The 20,290-nt window shown below is 38.6% G+C and overlaps 1 protein-coding gene across 1 annotated transcript in view; it reads right to left on the reverse strand.

The window, feature by feature from the left end:
- Positions 1 to 20,290, reverse strand: part of col6a3 (collagen, type VI, alpha 3) — a 97,956-nt gene that overhangs the window by 1,997 nt on the left and 75,669 nt on the right. Inside the window, exons 19-44 of the mRNA XM_072397670.1 lie at positions 20,147 to 20,191; positions 19,900 to 19,953; positions 19,733 to 19,795; positions 19,310 to 19,375; positions 19,129 to 19,182; positions 18,997 to 19,032; positions 18,846 to 18,908; positions 18,525 to 18,587; positions 18,391 to 18,453; positions 18,008 to 18,070; positions 17,869 to 17,919; positions 17,617 to 17,652; positions 17,436 to 17,498; positions 17,160 to 17,222; positions 16,616 to 16,648; positions 16,463 to 16,499; positions 16,339 to 16,350; positions 15,737 to 16,278; positions 15,510 to 15,612; positions 12,747 to 13,448; positions 12,497 to 12,599; positions 12,339 to 12,394; positions 11,754 to 12,014; positions 8,078 to 8,152; positions 6,660 to 6,830; positions 5,409 to 5,462 (exon numbers count right to left, since the gene is read on the reverse strand). Coding sequence (XP_072253771.1) covers positions 5,409 to 5,462; positions 6,660 to 6,830; positions 8,078 to 8,152; positions 11,754 to 12,014; positions 12,339 to 12,394; positions 12,497 to 12,599; positions 12,747 to 13,448; positions 15,510 to 15,612; positions 15,737 to 16,278; positions 16,339 to 16,350; positions 16,463 to 16,499; positions 16,616 to 16,648; positions 17,160 to 17,222; positions 17,436 to 17,498; positions 17,617 to 17,652; positions 17,869 to 17,919; positions 18,008 to 18,070; positions 18,391 to 18,453; positions 18,525 to 18,587; positions 18,846 to 18,908; positions 18,997 to 19,032; positions 19,129 to 19,182; positions 19,310 to 19,375; positions 19,733 to 19,795; positions 19,900 to 19,953; positions 20,147 to 20,191 — 2,932 coding nt within the window. The remainder of the gene's footprint in view (positions 1 to 5,408; positions 5,463 to 6,659; positions 6,831 to 8,077; positions 8,153 to 11,753; positions 12,015 to 12,338; positions 12,395 to 12,496; positions 12,600 to 12,746; positions 13,449 to 15,509; positions 15,613 to 15,736; positions 16,279 to 16,338; positions 16,351 to 16,462; positions 16,500 to 16,615; positions 16,649 to 17,159; positions 17,223 to 17,435; positions 17,499 to 17,616; positions 17,653 to 17,868; positions 17,920 to 18,007; positions 18,071 to 18,390; positions 18,454 to 18,524; positions 18,588 to 18,845; positions 18,909 to 18,996; positions 19,033 to 19,128; positions 19,183 to 19,309; positions 19,376 to 19,732; positions 19,796 to 19,899; positions 19,954 to 20,146; positions 20,192 to 20,290) is intronic.

Below are 20,290 nucleotides of genomic sequence, written 5' to 3' on the forward strand. Positions count from 1 at the left end.
AGCTGGCATGAAGCTGTTTAACCATGTTGGCTGCCCTGCTGCTGCCCTGCTGCTGCCCTTCTGCTGCTGCCCTCCTGCTGCCCTTCTGCTGCTGCCCTGCTGCTTCCCTTCTGCTGCCCTGCTCCTGCCCTTCTGCTGCTGCCCTGCTCCTGCCCTTCTGCGGCCCTGCTGCTGCCCTGCTCCTGCCCTTCTGCTGCCCTGCTGCTAACCTCCTGCTGCTGCCCTTCTGCTGCCCTGCTGCTGCCCTTATGTCCCAAAAGGACCTGGAGCAAGATGAAGGCAGAGAAGTACAGCAAAGAGAAGACAAATGCAAAAAGGATTGGCAGTTGGAAGATGCCTTGCTGAGAGACCTGCTAATTGCCAGTCAAGCATTAAATATTGCAAATCCAGTCTGAATACCAATACCTTGCCTTGCACCCATAATAATAAGTATGAACAATAGTAATATATGGGCCTTGCCTTTGGCATTGGCACCCATAACTAAACAAGAAGTTGCTGAAATCCTGGTTGAAGCAGTGAAGGTGAAAATAAAATAGTGGAATCATTTAGGGTGGCTGTAGCTCAGGAGGAAGAGCAGTCGCCCGCCAATCGGAAGGTCGGTGGTTCGACTCTGGCTTCCCCAGGATACATGTCGAAGCGTCCTTGGGCAAGACACTGAACCCCATGTTGCTCCCCCAGTGTATCATTGGGGGTATGAATGTGTGTTAATATTTAGAAAGCACGTAGTTATATCTTAAGACGTGCTGTATGAATGTGTGTGAGTGGGGTGAATGCGGCATGTAGTGAAGCGCTTTTTTAGTGGTCAGCTAGACTAGAAAAGCGCTATACAAGTCCATTAAACCTTTTGGAAAAAAATGCAGAAGTCTTAGTTGAAAAAGTTGAAAGGTTAAAAACAACAGAAAGATTTAAAGGATTTATTTTTTTTGTGGAAAAATGTGCAGTTAGTTATGTTAAATGTTCCTAAAAATGTGAAATATTAGTAGAAATTCTTTTGCTGCAGTTTCAAAAGGCCTGGAATGTGGTTTTGAAAGGAACTGACTTTATGAAGTCAAAAAAGTACAGAAAAGAGAAGAAACATGCAAAAAGGACTGGTTGTTGGAAGATGCTGTGCTGAGAGGCCAGCTACTTACCAGTAAAGCATTAAATATAGCAAATCCAGTCTGAAATATGACAGTTATGATGCCAAAAGCAGTAAGGTTTTACCAGGCCAGTATGAGGGAAAGCACACAGAAGGACGTCCTAAGCCAGAGACACAGAGGAGGACAGGTTGTGCCTGTTCAGAACAATCAGCTGCTTCAATAGATTTATAAGTCATAGTAAAAGACAATTTTAACCTGTTAATAGCAGAAAGGTATGCTACAGACAGTTAAGTCTATCAAGGTCCAGTGTAGAATACAGGTTTTATGGCAGTTGTAGCACAGCCCTCACTGTCAGTTTAAAGGAGAGAAGTGCAGCTTCTTTATCATGGAAGTTTGTGCTGTGATGGCTGAGAGACAGATAACGCCATGTTACATTGTATTAGGAGCACACATAACACAGGCTGGCATAAAGCTTTTACAATAGGGCCGCCATGTTGGCTGTAGTAACTGTCAGCAAAGAAAAGCTGAACGGTTAAAAACAACAAAAGGATTTCAAGCAGGTAATAAGTGAAAAGCCTTGACATTTCTAAAGTGTGACATCACTAAAATAGTGAAAGTTCAGCAGAAAAAAAACTGCAGAAGTCTTAGTTGAAGAAGTTGAAAGGTTAAAAATTTTTGAGGAAAAATGTGCAGTTGAAATATTAGTAAAAAGTAATTTGCTTCAGTTTCAAAAGGCCTGAAATGTCTTTTTGAAAGGAGCTGGAGCTTTAAGAAGGCAGAAAAGTAGCTGAATGGGATTAGTTGAACATGCTCAAAAAGCTGAATCTAGTGGAAATTTATCAGAAATCAAGTGATTAATAGTTAAAATGGCTTCAGTGTAATATACAGCAGGGAGTGGAAGAGTGATGTCATCAGAGATAGCAATGTTTGTCAACAGCTGCAGCTTAATGAGCTCTCTCCCTGTATAACCTGCAGAAATTGCATTTTTGGATACTATGACCTCCTGTGAGAAAACTGGAAGAGCGAGGAAAATAATTTGAAGACTGTAAGAAGCAGAAGGCTTGGAGGAACGCGGCAATGTAGTTTTTATTTAAATGGAGTGAAAAAAATTTAAACGGCAGCGAGTTGAACACAGTTGAACCCGTCTCTGGCGTTCCACCAAATTTCCATTGGAGTTAGTGAGAGAAATTGAAAGGTTTCTCTCGCTTCAAGGCTCATAGCTGAAATTCTGTAAATGTGAGCTATTTAGTAGTTACATCAGCTGAAAGAGGACAAGTGTACCTACAGGTATAATTTGTTTGTCTGAGTTAAACAGCATGAAAGTTAGAGGAATTTGTTTGAATATCAGAAAAAGTTAAAATGATCAGTGTGATGGTAAATTTTATGTCTCAGGACTGACAGACTCTCCAATCCACATTAACCATTTGTATCACCCAGACACGCTAATTGTTTTAAACTATTTACTTCTTAATTAACACTCAGACAAGATAATTGTTTTAACCTCCTGTTTCTTAATTATCATCAAGACTGCATCCTACCCCCCCTGGAGGTGTGGTTACACACCTAAAGAACAAAGCCCACCTCCTCAGGTATAAATCCTTTGTGTTCCTTTTGTCTGTATCTTTTCATACCATTGCCGCTGAATGGTGTGGACTGATCTTTTTCCTTGCAACGAAGAATAAAAACTTAGCCGGCCGGCAGAAAAAGTAAGTTTCTCTATTTCATTGCTCATCAGAGATATTAGGAAGGAAGCGATTGAAAACTTCCATAACATCAGTCTGCCACTCTAATCGTCTCATTCATAAAAATCAAGAAGGAGCAAAACTGTTCATGTTTTTTAAACTGTCATATTTCAGAATTGGCTTAATATTTGAAAAAGCTGTATAATCAGATAATAGCTGAATGTCTTGTGAACATTTTAAAGTTTGAATGATGTCTCTGTGATACCGTATGGCTGAGTTACTGCCCTCTAAAATAGGACAGTTTGGGGCTTGTTGAGTCTGGCCTCCTCATTAGTTGCTATGGGCAACAGCTGCACGTGCCCACTGACAAATCTGCACCTCACTTTGTCCCCTTAAAATCTGGGGGTTTAATAATGAAGCACAAGTCTGGAACAAACGGTCGCTGTTCGAAAAGTGGAAGTCGTATCCGAATAATTCTTTCACCGTGAGCGCCAGAAGGGACGGGGGAAGCCAGCGGTGTAATTTTTATTCTTCTAACCCCCGTGGCTCCTTTATTATGGCAGTTTTAAAATGAGTTTTCCGACTGATTTCAGGGCTCGCCCGTTTTATAATGGGATTTAATGTTCCCTCTCTGCGCTCAGAGGTGATTTGTGAGAAATCTGTGAGGCCCAGCTCAATGACAGTCACATTGGGTGAAAGAGAACTAAAATACCTACGTTTTGATGTATAATTTATCCAGATCAGGCAGATATTTTGGACGTGAGAGGCATTTGTTTGAGAGATTTTGTTTTAAAGATTTTTAGAGTGAGAGTTAGAGTGTGAAGCCAGGAAATTAGCTCCTCTGGACACCTAAAACGTAAACTGCCGTTGTGTCAAAGCTCTTCGAGCCCAAAACTGCCTAGTTAAGGCCTTCTCCATTCATTTTCCCATTTATCCGGAATTCCGGTTGAGTAATGAGAGAGAAAAATACAAGCACACCTCTCCTGATCGGCGCGCACGCAGCCATGTGTTTATTATTCCGGTCGGACCAACGCTGCGGGAGGAGTAGCGCGCCGAAAAACGGGCGGAAACGGAAGAATAATAAGTATGCGCAATAGTAATATGTGTGCCCTGCCTTTGGCATTGGCACCCATAACTAGAAAGAAAATTCAATGAGCATAAATGAGAGGTGCGATCACCGTTAAGCGTATTATTATCATTATGTGTAATTTAATGACTAGAAATGAATGAAAAGTAGAAGGTTTTCCTGTTGACTTGCTTGTGTTGTGAAAGTATGTTGGTGAAATATAGTATAACACATTTAAAAGTCACTTCTAGCACTGCTGTACTATAAGTACATTTGGCAGTTTTCTTCTGGCAACTCTGGGGTACTTTAAGTAGAATTTTCTCAAGAGCTATGAACAAGTGAACAAGGCTTTCCATTTATTTTCTCAGTCGGTATGACCATAGGCTCTGTGGGTGCGGGCGGAGCATCCACGGAGATTCCTGAGGACCCACAGAGATTCCCGAGTACCTACGGAGATTTCTGAGTACCCACGTGTGCCAGGCAGCCTGCACTTATTATTGATTTGTTAATGACAAAACGCACTCCGCAACCTATCAACATTGTTGTGATGTCAGATAAACCGCCAAAAAAGCTGGACGACAACTTGCTGTTATACTAGCATAGTGGTTGATTTAGCCAACAAAATGGACAAACTTGTCATAAAAATACCAAAAATATCCACCGACACGAGACCGTCTTCCAGTGAAAACTCTACCATGTCAACGACTGAGGATAGTAGCAGTGCAGATGTTTGGCAGAAAAAAGGATGGACTTTTCATGCTGGCTGTAAAGGTAAATGCCCATAGATAGACTAAAAAACTAAGCATTTTGTGAGGTTTGCACTGTTGGATTGTGGATTTTTCCTTTATATTCATTGGAGCTTTTTGCGATAGGTTACATTGACGTTAACTCCTCGTGTGCATTACCAGTGTGTGTGTTTGTGAAAGAGAGCGTGTGCGCGCATAGGAAAGAGCATACGCGTGTGTTCACTGCGGCTGCTGCTGTTAATTGATCTAATGTGTGTTTTGCTGTGAGACGAATGTGCATTTGTCAAAATAGCAACGAGTCATGCAAATACGGTGAACACCCACCAGCAGAAACATAAATCGGCGCCGCTGGGTATGACTTGGCTTATTAATGTGAAAAAGGCACAACTTTCCTTTATTTCCCATGCACGATTTATACTTGTTTTATATGTATGTCAACAAGATCACCTAAGGGGCAACAGGGGAGGTAGGTATGTTTGCTACAGGACAGAAACGATTTCTTGTAGTTGAGCAAAGTTTGGAGAAATTGAATTATATAACCATGAATTAGCATGCAAGTCTGGTGACTTGATGTTTGGATACATGCCAAACATGATGAGTAGTCTACAAGGGTTTAATTCAACTTATGTTTCAATGTTAATTTGTTTTGTTTTTTAAATTCAACCAAACAGCCAGTGTCTTTCTTTCTCACTAGCAAATATTTGTATAACATCCATGTACACACACATACATGTAACTAATAACATAAAAAAAGAAAAAAAAGCTCATATAAAAAATTAATTGGAAATAATATGCCTACAGAAACTATTGACATTAAGTAAATATCAGATCTCACCAGGTGCTGAAAGGATCTCCACCTGTTCAACCTGCTGCCCCTCTGGCTGTGGCTCTGGTGCTGTAGAAATATCTGATTTGAATAGAATTTCAAAATAATAGATTTTACAAGCTGCTACAAAAAAAGTAGCTGTTTTGGCTGTGTGGACGTTTTGTATCATCGTGTTTCTCTAATCATCCTCACTGTCAAGTTGCTTTTCTTGTCCTACTTATTCTTTAATCCACATTTGTTCCTAATTTCTCACCAATCGACTTCAACAACGATTCTTTGTGTAGCATTTTTTACTTTTAGCTTAATAAATAAAAGGTTCTAACAGAAAAAAAAGTTTCATATTCCAATTAGGATGCTGAATCCCCTCCCTCTCACAGACATGTAGTTGCATTCTATTTCACTGTACATATACTCCCTATCCCTTGATGTCTTTTCAACAGATGTGAATTAATGGGTACTTTGCCTGACAAAATTCCTTCATACAACACACCCAGGATCAGATAACACTGATTTACTCCAACAGATTTCTTTTTTTAGAAGTATTTATTCTATGAAAGTGCATAAAAAATTATAAGAGTTACAATTACAATACTAAGCCAATAGATTTCTGTAATCTTTTTAGGAAGTTCTTTCTTTTTTAGCACTCCAATGAGTGACACTGACCGATCGGTAATCCTACTTGTCATCCCTCTCTACATAGTTATCTATGAGCTGCTTCTTCACTCCCCTTCCTGAATCTTTCTTTAAATGGCTGCATAACTTGTCACTCTGGAAGATACACAATAGAAGGAAACACACCAATTAGTAGTTTTAACTAATTTCACAATCAGAAGAGAGGTAAATTTACCATTGAAATGCCACTGTAAAATTCAATCTCTAGGCTCTGTTTCCAGTTTTAGAGACATGTGCAAATACTTTGTCTTATCTTAAGATAACTGCCATGTATTTCGTCAGGTAAAATGGCATTTGTTTCTATATTTAGTCATTCATCAATAAATCTCTATTTTCATGCCTGGAATCTAACTTCTACTTCACATTTTATTTGGCTGGTGCCTGAAAAGAGAACGTACGATGCAACATTATGATAAACAACAGATAGCTGATAACATGCTAATTGTCTGTGGGGATAAAACAAAGTCATTTCTTTGTGTAGCCATTTACCTGGTATTCTACAAGTATTTTACTTGTATCTGAGGTAAAGCACAAAATATACTGTACACATAGTAGCACATTCCTTTAGAGCTCCTGGCAATGACTTACCTGAATTCAAGCAATTTTTCATGCAGAGGGCCTCAGTGTTGAACCTATTTTCATTGCCTCCACAACCTCCATACCAGAATTGTGTACAGAACCCGTTCTTTTTGTCAAAGAACCATTTAGCCTGATAGTCTTTGCAAGGCATTCCAGGGTCATAGTCAAGTGAGCATGGGTCTGCAAGTGCATTTACATGCAAAAAGGGCAAAAACAAACCAGAAAAAAAAACAAGAACAAACACAGCCACAAATGAGGACAGACAGGGAGAGAGGATGGGTTTGTGTTCAGATAAGATTTACAACACCAGACATACTGCAGATACTGTGATGTTAAAAAAATCATATTGGCAGCTTAGGGGTGATCATGTCAAATGTGTATTTCTATAGAGGGAAAGAAATGGCACTTAACATGGCACTACATTTTAAAGCAATATCAGGATAATTGGTTTAAGAGTTTTTGCATTTAAGAATTAAAAGCTGTTGATAGAATGAAAGTAGGTTAAATCGCAGATGAATTGAAGTTAGTTAAGACTACAGCTACAATTAATTGTTAGTTAATTTTAGTAAAATAGGATGTGCATGGCTGTACGGTCCAGGTTTTCTACATGTCAAAACCCACTGTTGTTATGCTTGCATTGTCATAATTTGTGCATGGTTGCAGACCTTTAAATCTGTCTACTCACATGCAAATGATTGATCAGTTAGTCTGTTACTAATATTCAATTTTTCAATTCAATATTCAATATTTCTAGCTCTGTATGTTAAAGCACTACACTCACTAATTGTGTAAAAATTATGTCCACGTTTTCATAATCATGACTAAATGTATATGCAGCACATGGAGAAACTTGACTCTTCCTTGAATTACTTGCCCAAAAGATGTTCTCAAGTATCATGTATTAGAATCTACGTTACCCTTACATTGTGCGACTTTAAGAAAAGGCAGCAGATAGGTTAAATTGGTGTTTTTGTTTCCTAACTAAGTCATGTAACTTCCAAAGTGACAGATATTTCAACTTCAACTGCTCTGAACATATATTGGCATGTACTGGTGAGTTAGATAATAACATTTCTTTTCATTTTCTTTTTTTTTTACATGTTTGATGCAATCTATTTTTTTTCTAATGTAAAATTGGACTAATTTGGATTTTAATTAATCGGACTGAATTGAACTGTGTATCTGATGTGACTTTAAATGACATTTGTTGTGATTTGGTGCTATATAAATAAAACAACTTTGAATTGACTTGAACATAGTTATCATTGGCATTGAATCCCAACAAACACAATGTAGGCTCCAATGTCACTCCAGTGTGATACTGCCCTGAAGTCACTTGTGAAGTGTCTTATAAGATCTACTATAACATTATAAATGTTTCCTTACATTCATAATACAGATAAACATGTGAATGCAAAGTCACTTACCAGTTTCTGATTTGTCCAGTGGTGTGGTATTCCTTGTACTGATGTCTTGGCTGACTGCTTTGTACTCTGCTGCTTCTGTAAAGTAATACAAGCAGTTATAGAACAGATACAATACTGTGGGGAGGTTTTTGCAGTCTATATTGAAGGTCATTGTTTGAAGAAGCCAACAGAACCACATAAAGTGCAGAGATGCGACCCTGAGTTTCGCAAACCAGACGCCTCTCTATTCAAGAAAATCATAAACAGGATTGTGACCCTGGCATTCAACATGCAATGTATGTGAGTTTGACTTTTTGCAAAAAATGTGGATACAACTCTTGCTTTGGTTATACAGAGCCCAAATAGCTGTGGTAGCCCATATTCCTGCAGCACATCCCACAAAGTACCTCGGGGGACACAGTTGTAAGCCTTCTTCAAGTTTCAAACTCCCTGGTCAAACTCTAATTAAAGCATCAGTTACTCAGCAAGGGTAAAGATCTGGTCTACTGCTCCACAACCTGGGTGAAAACCATACTACTCCTCCTGAACAATCGTTTGGAGCCTCCTCTCCAACACCTTTTCCCAGGGAGGCTGAGTTGCGTGATCCCCCTTTTGCAGGAACACCACTCTAGTCCACTTTCTTAAAAATGAGAATCTGACAATCAGCAGGCATTGTCCCAGACCTTCATATGACATTGAAAAGGAATGTCAGCCAAGACAGCCCTACAATGTCCAGAGCTTTTAGCATCTCAGAGTGAATCTCATCCACCCCTGGCACTTTACCGCTGGGAAGCTTTTTAACTACCTTAGCGACTTCCACCAAGGTATTGGACAAGCCTTTCTCTCAGTCTTCAGCTGCTGCCTCCTCAATTGAGGACATGCTGGCCGGATCGAGATCCTCAAAGTGTTTCTTTCAACACCCCCGCAAATACCCTCACTTCGGCACAGCAGTTCTCCACCCAGGCCAAGCACAACCTGGGACGGACCCTGCTTACCCTTTCTGAGTCACTAAATGGTTTGTCAGAATATCTTTGAAGCCAACTGAAAGTACTTCTCCATGGCCTCTCAAAATTCCTCCCATGTCTGAGTTTTAGCCTCAGCAGGCTCCATTGCAGCAGCCCTTTGAGCCCCTTGGTACCTGTCAGCTCCTTCAAGTGACCCCTGGGACAACCAAACCCGAAAGGCCTTCTTCTTCTGCTTGATGGCTCCCTTCACTGTTGGCATCCACCAGCAGGTCCTCCAGTTACCTCCATGACAGGCACCATAATTGTAATTAAACTTTTACTTTAAAAAACTACTCTAGATTCAGAAGTGTTAGCTAATTATTGACCTATATCCAATCTCTCTTTTTTCTTTTTTTGTAAAGTTCTTGAAAAAATTAGGATTCAGAGTGCATCATAGCACAGAAACAGAACTGGTGAAAGCTACCAAGGATCTCCTCTTAGCCTCTAATAGCGGACTTGTGTCTGTGCTTGTCCTATTGGACCTCAGTGCTGCATTTGATACGGTTGATCACAGCATTCTATTACAGAGACTTGAAGATGTTATTGGGATTAAAGGAACTGCTTTAGGCTTGTTTAAGTCATATTTATCTGATAGATTTCAGTTTGTTCTTGCAAATGATGAATCTCCCTCCCGCACCAGAGTAAGTCATGGAGTTCCCCAGGGTTGTGTGCTTGGACTGATTCTTTTCACTTTATACATGCTGCCATTATAAAACATCATGGCATAAATTTCCATTTCTATGCTAATGATACTCAGCTGTACTTATCTATAAAACCAGATGAACCCAATAGGTTGGTCAGATTACATGCATGTCTTAAAAACATAAAGACAAGGATGACTCCGAACTGTCTGCTTCTAAATTCAAACAAAACTGAAGTTGTTATCTTTGGACCTGAGCGCTTCAGAGAGAAATTGTTTAGCTATTATGTTTAGGTATTTCCTTGGCTTCTTGTTATACAGTGAGGGACCTTGGAGTTATTTTTGACCAGAATTTATTATTTGATGCACATATAAAACAGGTTCCTAGTACTGCCTTCTTTCACCTTCGTAATATTGCCAAAATCAGGACCATCCTGTCTCAGAGTGATGCAGAAAAACTAGTCCATGCATTTGTTACTTCAAAACTGGACTACTGTAATTCTTTATTATTGGGCTGTCCCACAAATTCTCTGAAAAGTCTTCAGCTGCTCCAAAATGCTGCAGCCAGAGTTCTGATGAAATCTTACAGGAGAGATCCCATTTCTCCAGTTTTAGCTTCTCTTCATTGGCTCCCTGTTAAATTCAGAATTTATCATTTAAGATTCTTCTCCTCACATATAAAGTTCTTAATTAACAAGCTCCATTATATCTTAAAGTATCTCATTGTTAGTTATTTTCCCAACAGACCCTTTTAATGGTGTTATGGTGTTTGTTGTCCCCTATTTTCTGACTTCTCAAACCCCAGCTCATCGAGGCCTATGGCCACCCTTCCTGAGTCTGGTTCTGCCAGAAGTTTCTTCCTGTTAAAAAGGGAGTTGTTTCTCTCCACAGTCGCCTCAGGACAGGAGATTGGACCGAAGGGAGGTTTTGGTGCAACCTGTTGGTTTCCTTAGCTACGAAATTGTTTTTGAATTGGATCTGAATGACTGAATTGGATTCATTCTTAATTTAATGAATTGAATTTGATTGGATTATGATTACAATGAATTGAACTCCAATTGTCTTAAATTGGACTACATTTTTTAAGTGCCTAGAGATGACATTTGTTTTAATTTGGCGCTATATAAATAAGTCAGATTCCATGTCCCCAATCTCCCCTGGTCAATGAGAAAAAAAAATCATCAGATCTTAGTTGAAGATCTCGTGAACCAGGACTTTCCCAGTTCATTACCTATTTGGGCTTACCAGTGCTGTCTGGCAGTCTTCCCAGCCAACAGATCAGATGGGGTGGTGACTGCACTGCCCCTCTCTTCACTTGAGTGTTCAAGACATACGGTCATACGGCACTTGGAATGACGAGAAAAAAATATTCTCTTATCCGGGGAGTGAAATTAAAGCATTTATGGCAACTCCAGGCACTATTCTTCATCTGACTAATACCCTGTCTATAGTGTAGCATGGTGGGAGAAATAAAAGGTGTTTTTGGACCACAGGAATTTTATCACAGTTCTTGTTACCATTGGAGGCAGTTCCCTTTCTTATTGTAACTGCTCTACAGGAACTGTGGCTGATTGCATTTTACAGAACTGCTATCATAGGGAATTTTTTTTTCGCTCTGCCATGGGAGCTTTACCAGTATGAGGGAAATCATCTGTGATGCAGATCAATGTTAGCCTCTCAGGCAATGCTTTCCTCTAAAAGCCTAAGCTAAACAAGCAGACAAGTAGACTGGTCAAGACAGACAGATTCTAGAAAAAGATTTTCTGGAGTGGCAGTTGAACTAAGCTTAAACCGACTTATCTATGAAAACTCAAAACTGCAGCTGCTGCAAAGGGAGATGCTACAATTTGTGACATTACGTTTATGATATCAGCTTTCTAAGCTTCTTAACAGATTCCAAAAACACATTTTAACTTGTTCATTTTGGAATACAGAATGTAGATTATTACGCAAAATTTTGTCATTAAAATTTAAATATCCCAAACAATATATGTAAAAAGGGAATCAGTCTGGATCATTTCTGGATTATTTGTGTGTGTATTTCTAGACTCACTGGTAGTAATGAGTCCTTTGCGGGTGGAGACAATTTGACCCTCTGCTGTGTAGGCCGTGACTACAGCATGATATGTTTGAGCACTTTCCAAGTTGTCCACAGAAAGTTCTGTGCCTGACACGTTCGTCTTCAGTACCAGGGCATGGTCGAGCAAGCGCGTCACCACTACTTGAAAGTAAACAAAGGGCTTTGAGTCTGAGCTGGTCCATCGCAACTTCAAGCGGTTTGATGTGACATTAGAGACGTGCAGCTCATCTGCATCTGAGGGGTAAAAGCAGAAAGGCGTCACAGCAGGAATATGTTCAGTAAAGTCACCACAAACATGGGTAGGTCCACAGAAGACAGTGTCAGTGAAACATGAAGTGACTTTACATGTGCAGTTACAAACTTAGCTGTAACATTTTATTTCCTGTAATTTTGTGTGTGTGAATAATGTAACAACACTTTTAGATAAGTGAGTAAAACAAAGTTGATTGCTGATTTAAAAACAGCCATTGTTAGAGATTAGTTTGAATGTGGATATGAAATGACACTTTAGGCTGATATTGTCTGGAAAAGAATTTAAAGTTTTTTAGAACATATTACCATTCTGCTTTCTTTGATGAACTTCTTGGTGACTTTCACGATGTTTCCGATATTCCCTATTCATATATTAGTACAATGTTAATGAATCCCCAATTTGACTTAAAAAATTAATACAATAGTGTAAAATGGTGTAGAAGACTTTTTGTTACGAAACTTACTCATGTTGTTGCGATGGTGTCAGTGGGTTTTTTAGTGGCTGGTCATTCTGTAACCACTTGCAATTTTTGGACTGCTCAGGGGACATGTAGAAAGCTTTTTCAACTGAAGACCAAAGCAATGCAAAACAAAAACAGTTGGTTAAACTTATGCATGCAGTGAATGGCATTCATACTGAAACACTACATGAAGAAGAAAAAAAACACTGAAAACTTATGATTGGCACTGAAATCTACTGTATCTTGAACTTACAGGTGATATACTTTGGCAGCAGGTGGCCAAACGTCTGAATGTGTTTATCATAAAAGTGAGATATGCTTTCCAGCCGTTTGAAGAAGACATCTGAAGGTTCGCTTGCCATGCGTGACAGGACACGAGCATCCCTGGTACTCAGTGTTTCACCCACACCAAAGATGACTAAGAAGTAGCCTCTACACTTGACTTCAATGGCAATGCGTACCAGCTGCTCTTCTTCTTCTTCCACACTTCCTGTGACAAATAGTATAAGTACCTTCCTGTCACGGGGAAGAGGTGCCTTCTCAAACACTTGCTCCACTGTTGATTCAATAGCAGCAGCCAGTGAGCGGCCACCCTCTAACTGCTGTGTCTTCTCAATCAAGAATTTTACAATATCCTGAGCTGAGTGGTGGTCAGTCAAGCCAATGTCCACATGAATGGGAAAGCCAGTTTTGTTATAGAGGAACTCATAAGGAGCTTGCTGGATGACAGACACCCTAGCGTGGTGAACAGATGATGTGGGACTCGAAGACACATGTAATGGCTCTACCATGTGAGCTATATATTGTTTGATTTCGAGAAAGAAGGATGGGTAAGTTGATTCAGAGCTGTCTATGACAAAAGCCATGTCGATGTCCACATCAGAGGTGAAAGACCTCCTATCCCTGCCAATAGATGGGGGTGCATAGTCACACATTTGATCTGGAGAGCAGACATCTGAAAAAGAAAAGCAAATAACTTAATACAAATTCTATTGCTATAGTTCTGTGAAAAAGTCCTGAGCCACCTGTCATTTCTTTATATTTTGCTTCCATCCAAAGAGACAAACGTTCTTTAAATTTTTTACAGAGCAATAGTTTTACAGGTTTTCTAGGTTTTTCTTTTTCGTGCCCCTTAATTTCAGTCCAGTTTTTGCATCTTATCATTTTCAGAGAAACATGTATTTTGTTGCATTAGTCACCTAACATGAACCTATAAATATTCAACCATTCAATCAAAGGGCATTTAACCAAAGTGATGAACTTGTGGTGTCTACACATAACAGACAACTTAACAAAGATTTAACACTAAATTGCATCTTTAAGCTCTTTGTTTGTAGCAGCCTGAAACATAATTACCCCCAATTTCTTGAGAAGCATCTGCAATCCAAATACATAGCATATTATAGCATGATGTGCAGCATATCCTTAAGAATTTGAGGAAACTGGACCAGTGGAGGACAAAAAAGTAGCAGGCCTAAGGAACTATCTGCAGAAGATGAATTATATCTGAAAGTGATGTCCTTAAGGTATATAAAAAAAATCAAGCTTAGACATGACACAGGATCTGAGAAATTAATCCCGCCCTTCATTTGATTCATCTACTGTTTGCTGAGGCCTCATCAGAAATGGTCTCTATAGAAGGGTGACTCTTAAGAGGCATTTCTTAGGGTAAGGGGAAAAAAAGGTCAAAAGGGGAAAACGCTGAAGTATGTCAAATGGACTGAACAACTGGACTGACAATGAGTGGCAACAGTTCTTATGGAGTGATTAATCCTCCCCAGAGGCCAGATTTCAACATTATTGAAATAGGGTGGGATCATCTTGACAGAGAACAGAAGAAATGGAAACCAACATCCAATATCCTGCTATAAGACTTTGGGAACTACTTCTGAAGGCTACTTAAAGATATTACAAAAAATCTTGTCTAAGATGGCTCCAGTGGGGGAGTTTTTAGTTCAATGAAGTCGTACAAACTCTTTTTTAGCCTTATATACCATAAATTCCGGACTATAGAGCACACCTGAATATAAGCCGCACCCTCTAATTTTAAAAAGAAAATCTATTTTGTACTTGTATAGTCTGCACCGATTATAAACCGTGAGTGTCCACATTGTAATATGAGATATTTACACAGACAGATGTTACGCGTGAGGATTTTTAAACCTTTAATTAAATGCTTATGGTAACATAAACAAATACATACTGCAAATTCTTTTTTTCCCGAACAGGGCCTGTAACACCAATGGTTTTAACTTAAATACCTATTGGTAATGTACAAATACGTGGTGTAAATGCTTTTTTCTTCAAACAGTGCCTGTAATACAGCTGGTTAAAAAAACCAGCCTACCAGGAACAGTCATTGATCGCCTTTAATTTAAAAGCGGTATCATATGCATGTCATTGTTTGTTTTCCATGTCGAGGGTGAGTACAAATGACCGATTTACAACAAAATTTTTTTTTTAAAAGAGTAAAAGTGTAAGTGTGTTTGATTTATCATACAATTTCATTGGACCACTGTGAACTATTCGTTAATTTTATTGGTCTAATGTTACAAGGCAAAATGTAAAAAAAAAAGAAAAAAACATATATTAGCCGCACCTTATTATAAGCCGCAGTGCTCAAAGCCTTGGAAAAAAGTTGCGGCTTATAGTCCGGAATTTATGGTACTTTTTTAGCCTATTTCCCCTCATGTTTGCATATGTTTCAATAAATTGCTGCACTTATTTTCCTGGTAATCAATAAGGAAATGAGGGGTCGCCCAATACTTTTGCACAGTGTTCTTCATGGAGGCATTATCTATGTATTGAACAAATACATTGGGATCAGTGAACTATATGAAATCATTCTTTTTTGCACATTGCTATAGAATAACAATGATTAGTTGCTTCTTTTTCTTTCCAAAAATAAATAGGATGAAAAATACAAAAAACTCAGTTTTTTTCTTAATGTAAGAAGAAGAGGAAGAAGAAAGTCCATACTTTTATATTAAATAGTGCACACAGAAAGACTTCTTACCTAAGCAGACATGGCAGCTCATAACCTTTTGGATGATTGAATTGTACTGTGTGCCTCCAAGACCAGGAAGAAGAATTACCTGAGCGAGTGCTGTGTTGTTGACCTGATGTACAGGGAGAATAAAAAAAACACTGAAAATACAATATCTGTTTCTCACTAAGAACATGACTTGGCCGAATAAACTGATGTACTATAATGTTTGTGATATCTGTAAGGATTCCCCCTACCTGCACAGCTCTACTGAGTGCTCTGTCTATACTGTTCACCAACAGCAAAGTGGCAATTCCAGCATCATGGAGGCGGATAGCTGCATTAGTAATTGCCTGTGCCTGACCAACTTGTTTACCAACAAAGAAAATGGCTACTTTCCTCATAAGGAAACCACTTCGCACCCTTTTGAAGGTGTTCTGGGCCACAAAGTTCATGGCTGTTTCCAAGCTTTGAGGCTTTGACGTCTGTGGTATTTGCAGTCCCTCAATGCGCTCCACCAGGGCCCGTTTTTTAATTGCATCAGCAAACCTGATTTCCGTGATCACTTCATTGTTGTACAGGGTCAGAGCAACTCGAGCCCCTCTTGGACAGTTACTCTCAGCGATGGTAATGTTTCTGACGAGGCTCAAAACTGTGTTACGCATGTTGTTGAAGATGGAACGGTCAAGGCCCTGAGAGACATCCAGAGCAAAGGCCAGCTCAGTGGGGTAGAGTGGGCATTCCTGCTTACCTAAAAGTGTGCACACAGAAATCTTGTTCACTGCATAGTGATGGGCACAGAACCCACACAGCATTCAAAGCATTATTATCTAATTAAAATGCATCTTTTAGTACTTACCAAAACAGCATGCTGGTAAAGAAAATGACACAAACATTAAGCCATTTTTTAAACCTCATAGACTGTTAACATCATTATATTTTAACATTATAAAAAAGCATCACTGAAACTGATATATACTTACGGCAATTTTCTCTTATCTTCTTGACCAGGTCACATTGCTGAAAGGATAAAGAGAATTTAAGAAACAAAATGTGTACTAATTTGTAGACATGACAGAAAATTTTTTTTTCCTCTATTTGCTCAGCACAATTCATACCAATAAATGAGCACATACCATAACACCTGGTCCTTTTGGTCCTTTCAGACCCTGTGGGAGCAAATACATTCACAAATATTATAAGGTGGATTTATATACAGCACGACAGAACACTTTTACTTTTTGTATTATTTTTTCATGGTAGGTGGTTTTGATTCCTTGTTTTTATTGGATTGTGGCTTTTGGTTTGTGTCCTGGCAGTTAGTTTTACTGTCTTTTGTTATCTAGAAACTGCTTGTCTTTTGGGTATTGCAGTTGGTTAACCTTTTAATATTGGTTTCATTTTAAAGATTACTGTTACTCATAACACCTTTCTGTATTCATACACAGTGTTTTCTTTGGTCATTTTAGTCATATGTCCTCTTATCAGTTGCTGCACATTCTATTTTTTAAGTTTAATCTTTTTGAAGTGAATGCTTATGTTTGTATTCATATATTTGGATTTTTCTTTTTTTTTTTGTTAGGTAAGTTTGATCAAATACTTTTGTCTTTTATGGCATGTTATCATTGGACATGAATTAACACAACATGAAAGGTTAGTTTAGAATTTTAAGATCCTTACATATGACCCAGGATATCCAACCTCTCCCTTCTGTCCAGGTATGCCAATATTCCCAGGGACACCCTGAAAATAAATATGGAAAGGGAATTCTTCACTTTTAAAGCAACAAAAAAACACAATAAAGTACATGCCACTGATCTCAGCTTAAAATACATGCTATATATGTGACCCAAAACCAGTACAGTATGTGTGCAGTGAAAAAAGGGGTATTAGGATTTTACTGAGTGAAACTACATGGTGTAAGTTATTTAATATAAATATGGTCTTAGAACCTACCCTTTGTCCATGGTTTCCTCTGGGTCCAGGTCCACCCCGGGTACCAGGATCCCCGGCAGCTCCCTGAAACCATTGATTAAGGTTAAATAAAACCCAATATCACCAGGTTACTGCTGGAATGTGCACTTGAATTCGCAACTTTGGTTAAAATATTACTTTAATCTTAATTGTTTTCCATTACCTTAGGTCCAGGGAATCCCGGAAAACCTTCATCACCCTGTAGATAAAAGCACATTGTAAGATTGATTGTCTTATTATTATAAACAAATTAGTGTATAACTGCAAGTTAAAATAGGAAATGATTAATAGCCTGGATTCAAACAGTGCCTTTCTAAAATTGTCTACAATAACTTCTATAAAGTACTTTTGTCTCATTCATCCATTCACAAAAGACACAGTTTAGCATTTACTAGACCTCAAAATAATCACTTGCCTTTCTTCCTTTTGGACCTTCAAGACCAATCCCTTCTCTACCATCTACACCCTATAAAGCAAAAAGAACAAATATTGCTTAACCAATTGGTTTTCTTGGTTAAGAGTTTATCAGCTTTACACAGATGCTTTGTTCTTACAGGCTCTCCACGGGGGCCAAGGTGTCCAATAACACCCTTGGGTCCTGGGTCTCCTGGCTCTCCCTACAAATTAAACATGATAAACAGATCAAGAATATGCGCAACACCAGACAGAAATAGGTTAAGGCTTAAAGAAAATTTCAAATGTGTACTGAAATACATCTTCAAATGGTTAAGTCAGGTTCTATAGATTTAATAAAGCACAACTGCCTTTTTTGCAGGCAGCACTTAATGTTTTATTCACAGCTCATGCCTTTTTGCTCAAATAGAATCCAAATGTGTGTCCAGTAATGTGAGAGAGCTTCACTTAGAATGTGTTTAGAAAAGAAACAAGACTGTTATGGAAAAACAGGAAACACACCACATTATATCGAATTCAGTACCTTGCGACCAAGAGGTCCTCTTCTACCTTTTTCACCAGCAGGACCTGGGCTACCTCCAGGACCCTAGAAAATAAAACATCATGACATTATTGATGAGTTTAGATTTTTTTAGAAAAGCTGTCGGGTTTACGCACCCTTGGCCCAGGATTCCCATCTTCTCCTCTGGGTCCTGGTACACTTCTTGGTCCAGATGGACCCTTGAGAAAGACACAACAGATGTCAATGATGCACAATGTTTTTGCATTTCAAAGTTGGATAATAAACCTGTGAGGAATAAAGAGACATTTAATGGAAATAAAAACAATCTAGTCAGAATCAATTTCAAACAATTTATCAGCCAAGAAAACTACTAACATTTAAGTCCAATGAAAGCATTCAGTTTGACACCTCTTTTGGTATGCATATTCATAGATTCAATAATCTGCCAAGCATTATGGAAAAAGTGACAAACTTACCCTGGATCCTACAATACCAGGCTCTCCCTGCAAACCACCTGAACCTGGCCTTCCAGGATTTCCCTTTATAGAGGCATCAAAATGTTACAGTCATGTAAGTATGATAGTTACTCCAATAAGTATCTAATAATTTATGATAAATGACACTTACAGCTTGTCCCGGTAGACCTCTTCTGCCCTCAACTCCCTTGCAAAGTAGGAATAGAAAAATGGCTTAGTTAACAATAAACTGTGGGATGTAAGTGTTAGAAGGTTTTTCTTAACACAAGAAAGAATAAGTTACCTTTCTTCCCACTTCACCGGGGCTTCCCTTCTTTCCATCCTCACCGGGCTCTCCCTGTCATTTTAGAAGACATTTTAAACACAAACACAACATACCAAACAACTCCAAAGGAAAGTGTGTGTGCAGTATATATATATAGTATATTTTTTTCTAAAACAATGTAAGTTTGAGATAACATTACCGCTGGTCCAGCATCACCAGGGTCTCCTTTCGGTCCTGCACGGTTGTTGTCTTGTCCACTTGCTCCCTGTTGAAAAATATCCCCTTTTCAATTTCTGTGGATAAAGCATTTCTAAAAACAATCTTTCTAATAAAGCTAAAATATACACATTCTTATTCATACATCTGTAGAACAAATGGTAGGAGGAATAAATGTAAACAAATGAATTGTAAATAGCTATTCTGTCCAGAAGGCAAATAAAGTATGAATAGTAGCTATTAATGAATAAATTAGTGTAACTTGCTGACTCAATGCAACCTGGCCTGAAAATTAAAAGCAGATAATTAATGACACAATTTATATATATCCATCAAATGTACTTTAACATTTAACAGGTTATCCACATAAAATCAGTTCATTCAAGTTTGTAGTGATAATACTAACAGGGTCTCCTCTGATTCCCATTTGCCCTATGTCTCCTGCTTGACCTTTGGCACCTTTAGGACCCTAAAATAAAAAAAAGTAACATTTATCAGTACCAATTACATTTTTAGTTTTTTAAAAAAAAATCTATAATGAGGGAAAAAAGTTAAAACTGCTCAGTCACTAACTCGTCTGCCAGGGTTTCCTCTGTCACCCGGGGGCCCAGCAACTCCACTTTTACCCTGCAGACATATTTAAAATGTTATCTAAAGTTTGTAGTCTACACAAGTCTACACAAACACATTGATGAGATTCATATGGCAGTGAGCTAAAGACACGAGGCAAAAGTATAATTTATCAAAGTATCAAGTAAGATCTTGATTCTGCTTTTAGATTAGATTATTAAAAAAAGGAAAATTTATCAAACATACTCACCTCTTCTCCATTGATGCCATCAAGCCCAATTTCTCCAGATTCACCCTACAGTGGAGCAGCACTTGATTAGGAAATTGTTAGCCATTTGCTTTTCACAACTTTGTCCATAAATACTCAGAGAAAGACAGACAGAGTGAGAGATAC

This window comes from Leuresthes tenuis, unplaced genomic scaffold (genome assembly GCF_036924035.1).
Source record: "Leuresthes tenuis unplaced genomic scaffold, fLeuTen1.0.hap1 SCAF_12, whole genome shotgun sequence".
Classification (NCBI taxonomy): domain Eukaryota; kingdom Metazoa; phylum Chordata; class Actinopteri; order Atheriniformes; family Atherinopsidae; genus Leuresthes; species Leuresthes tenuis.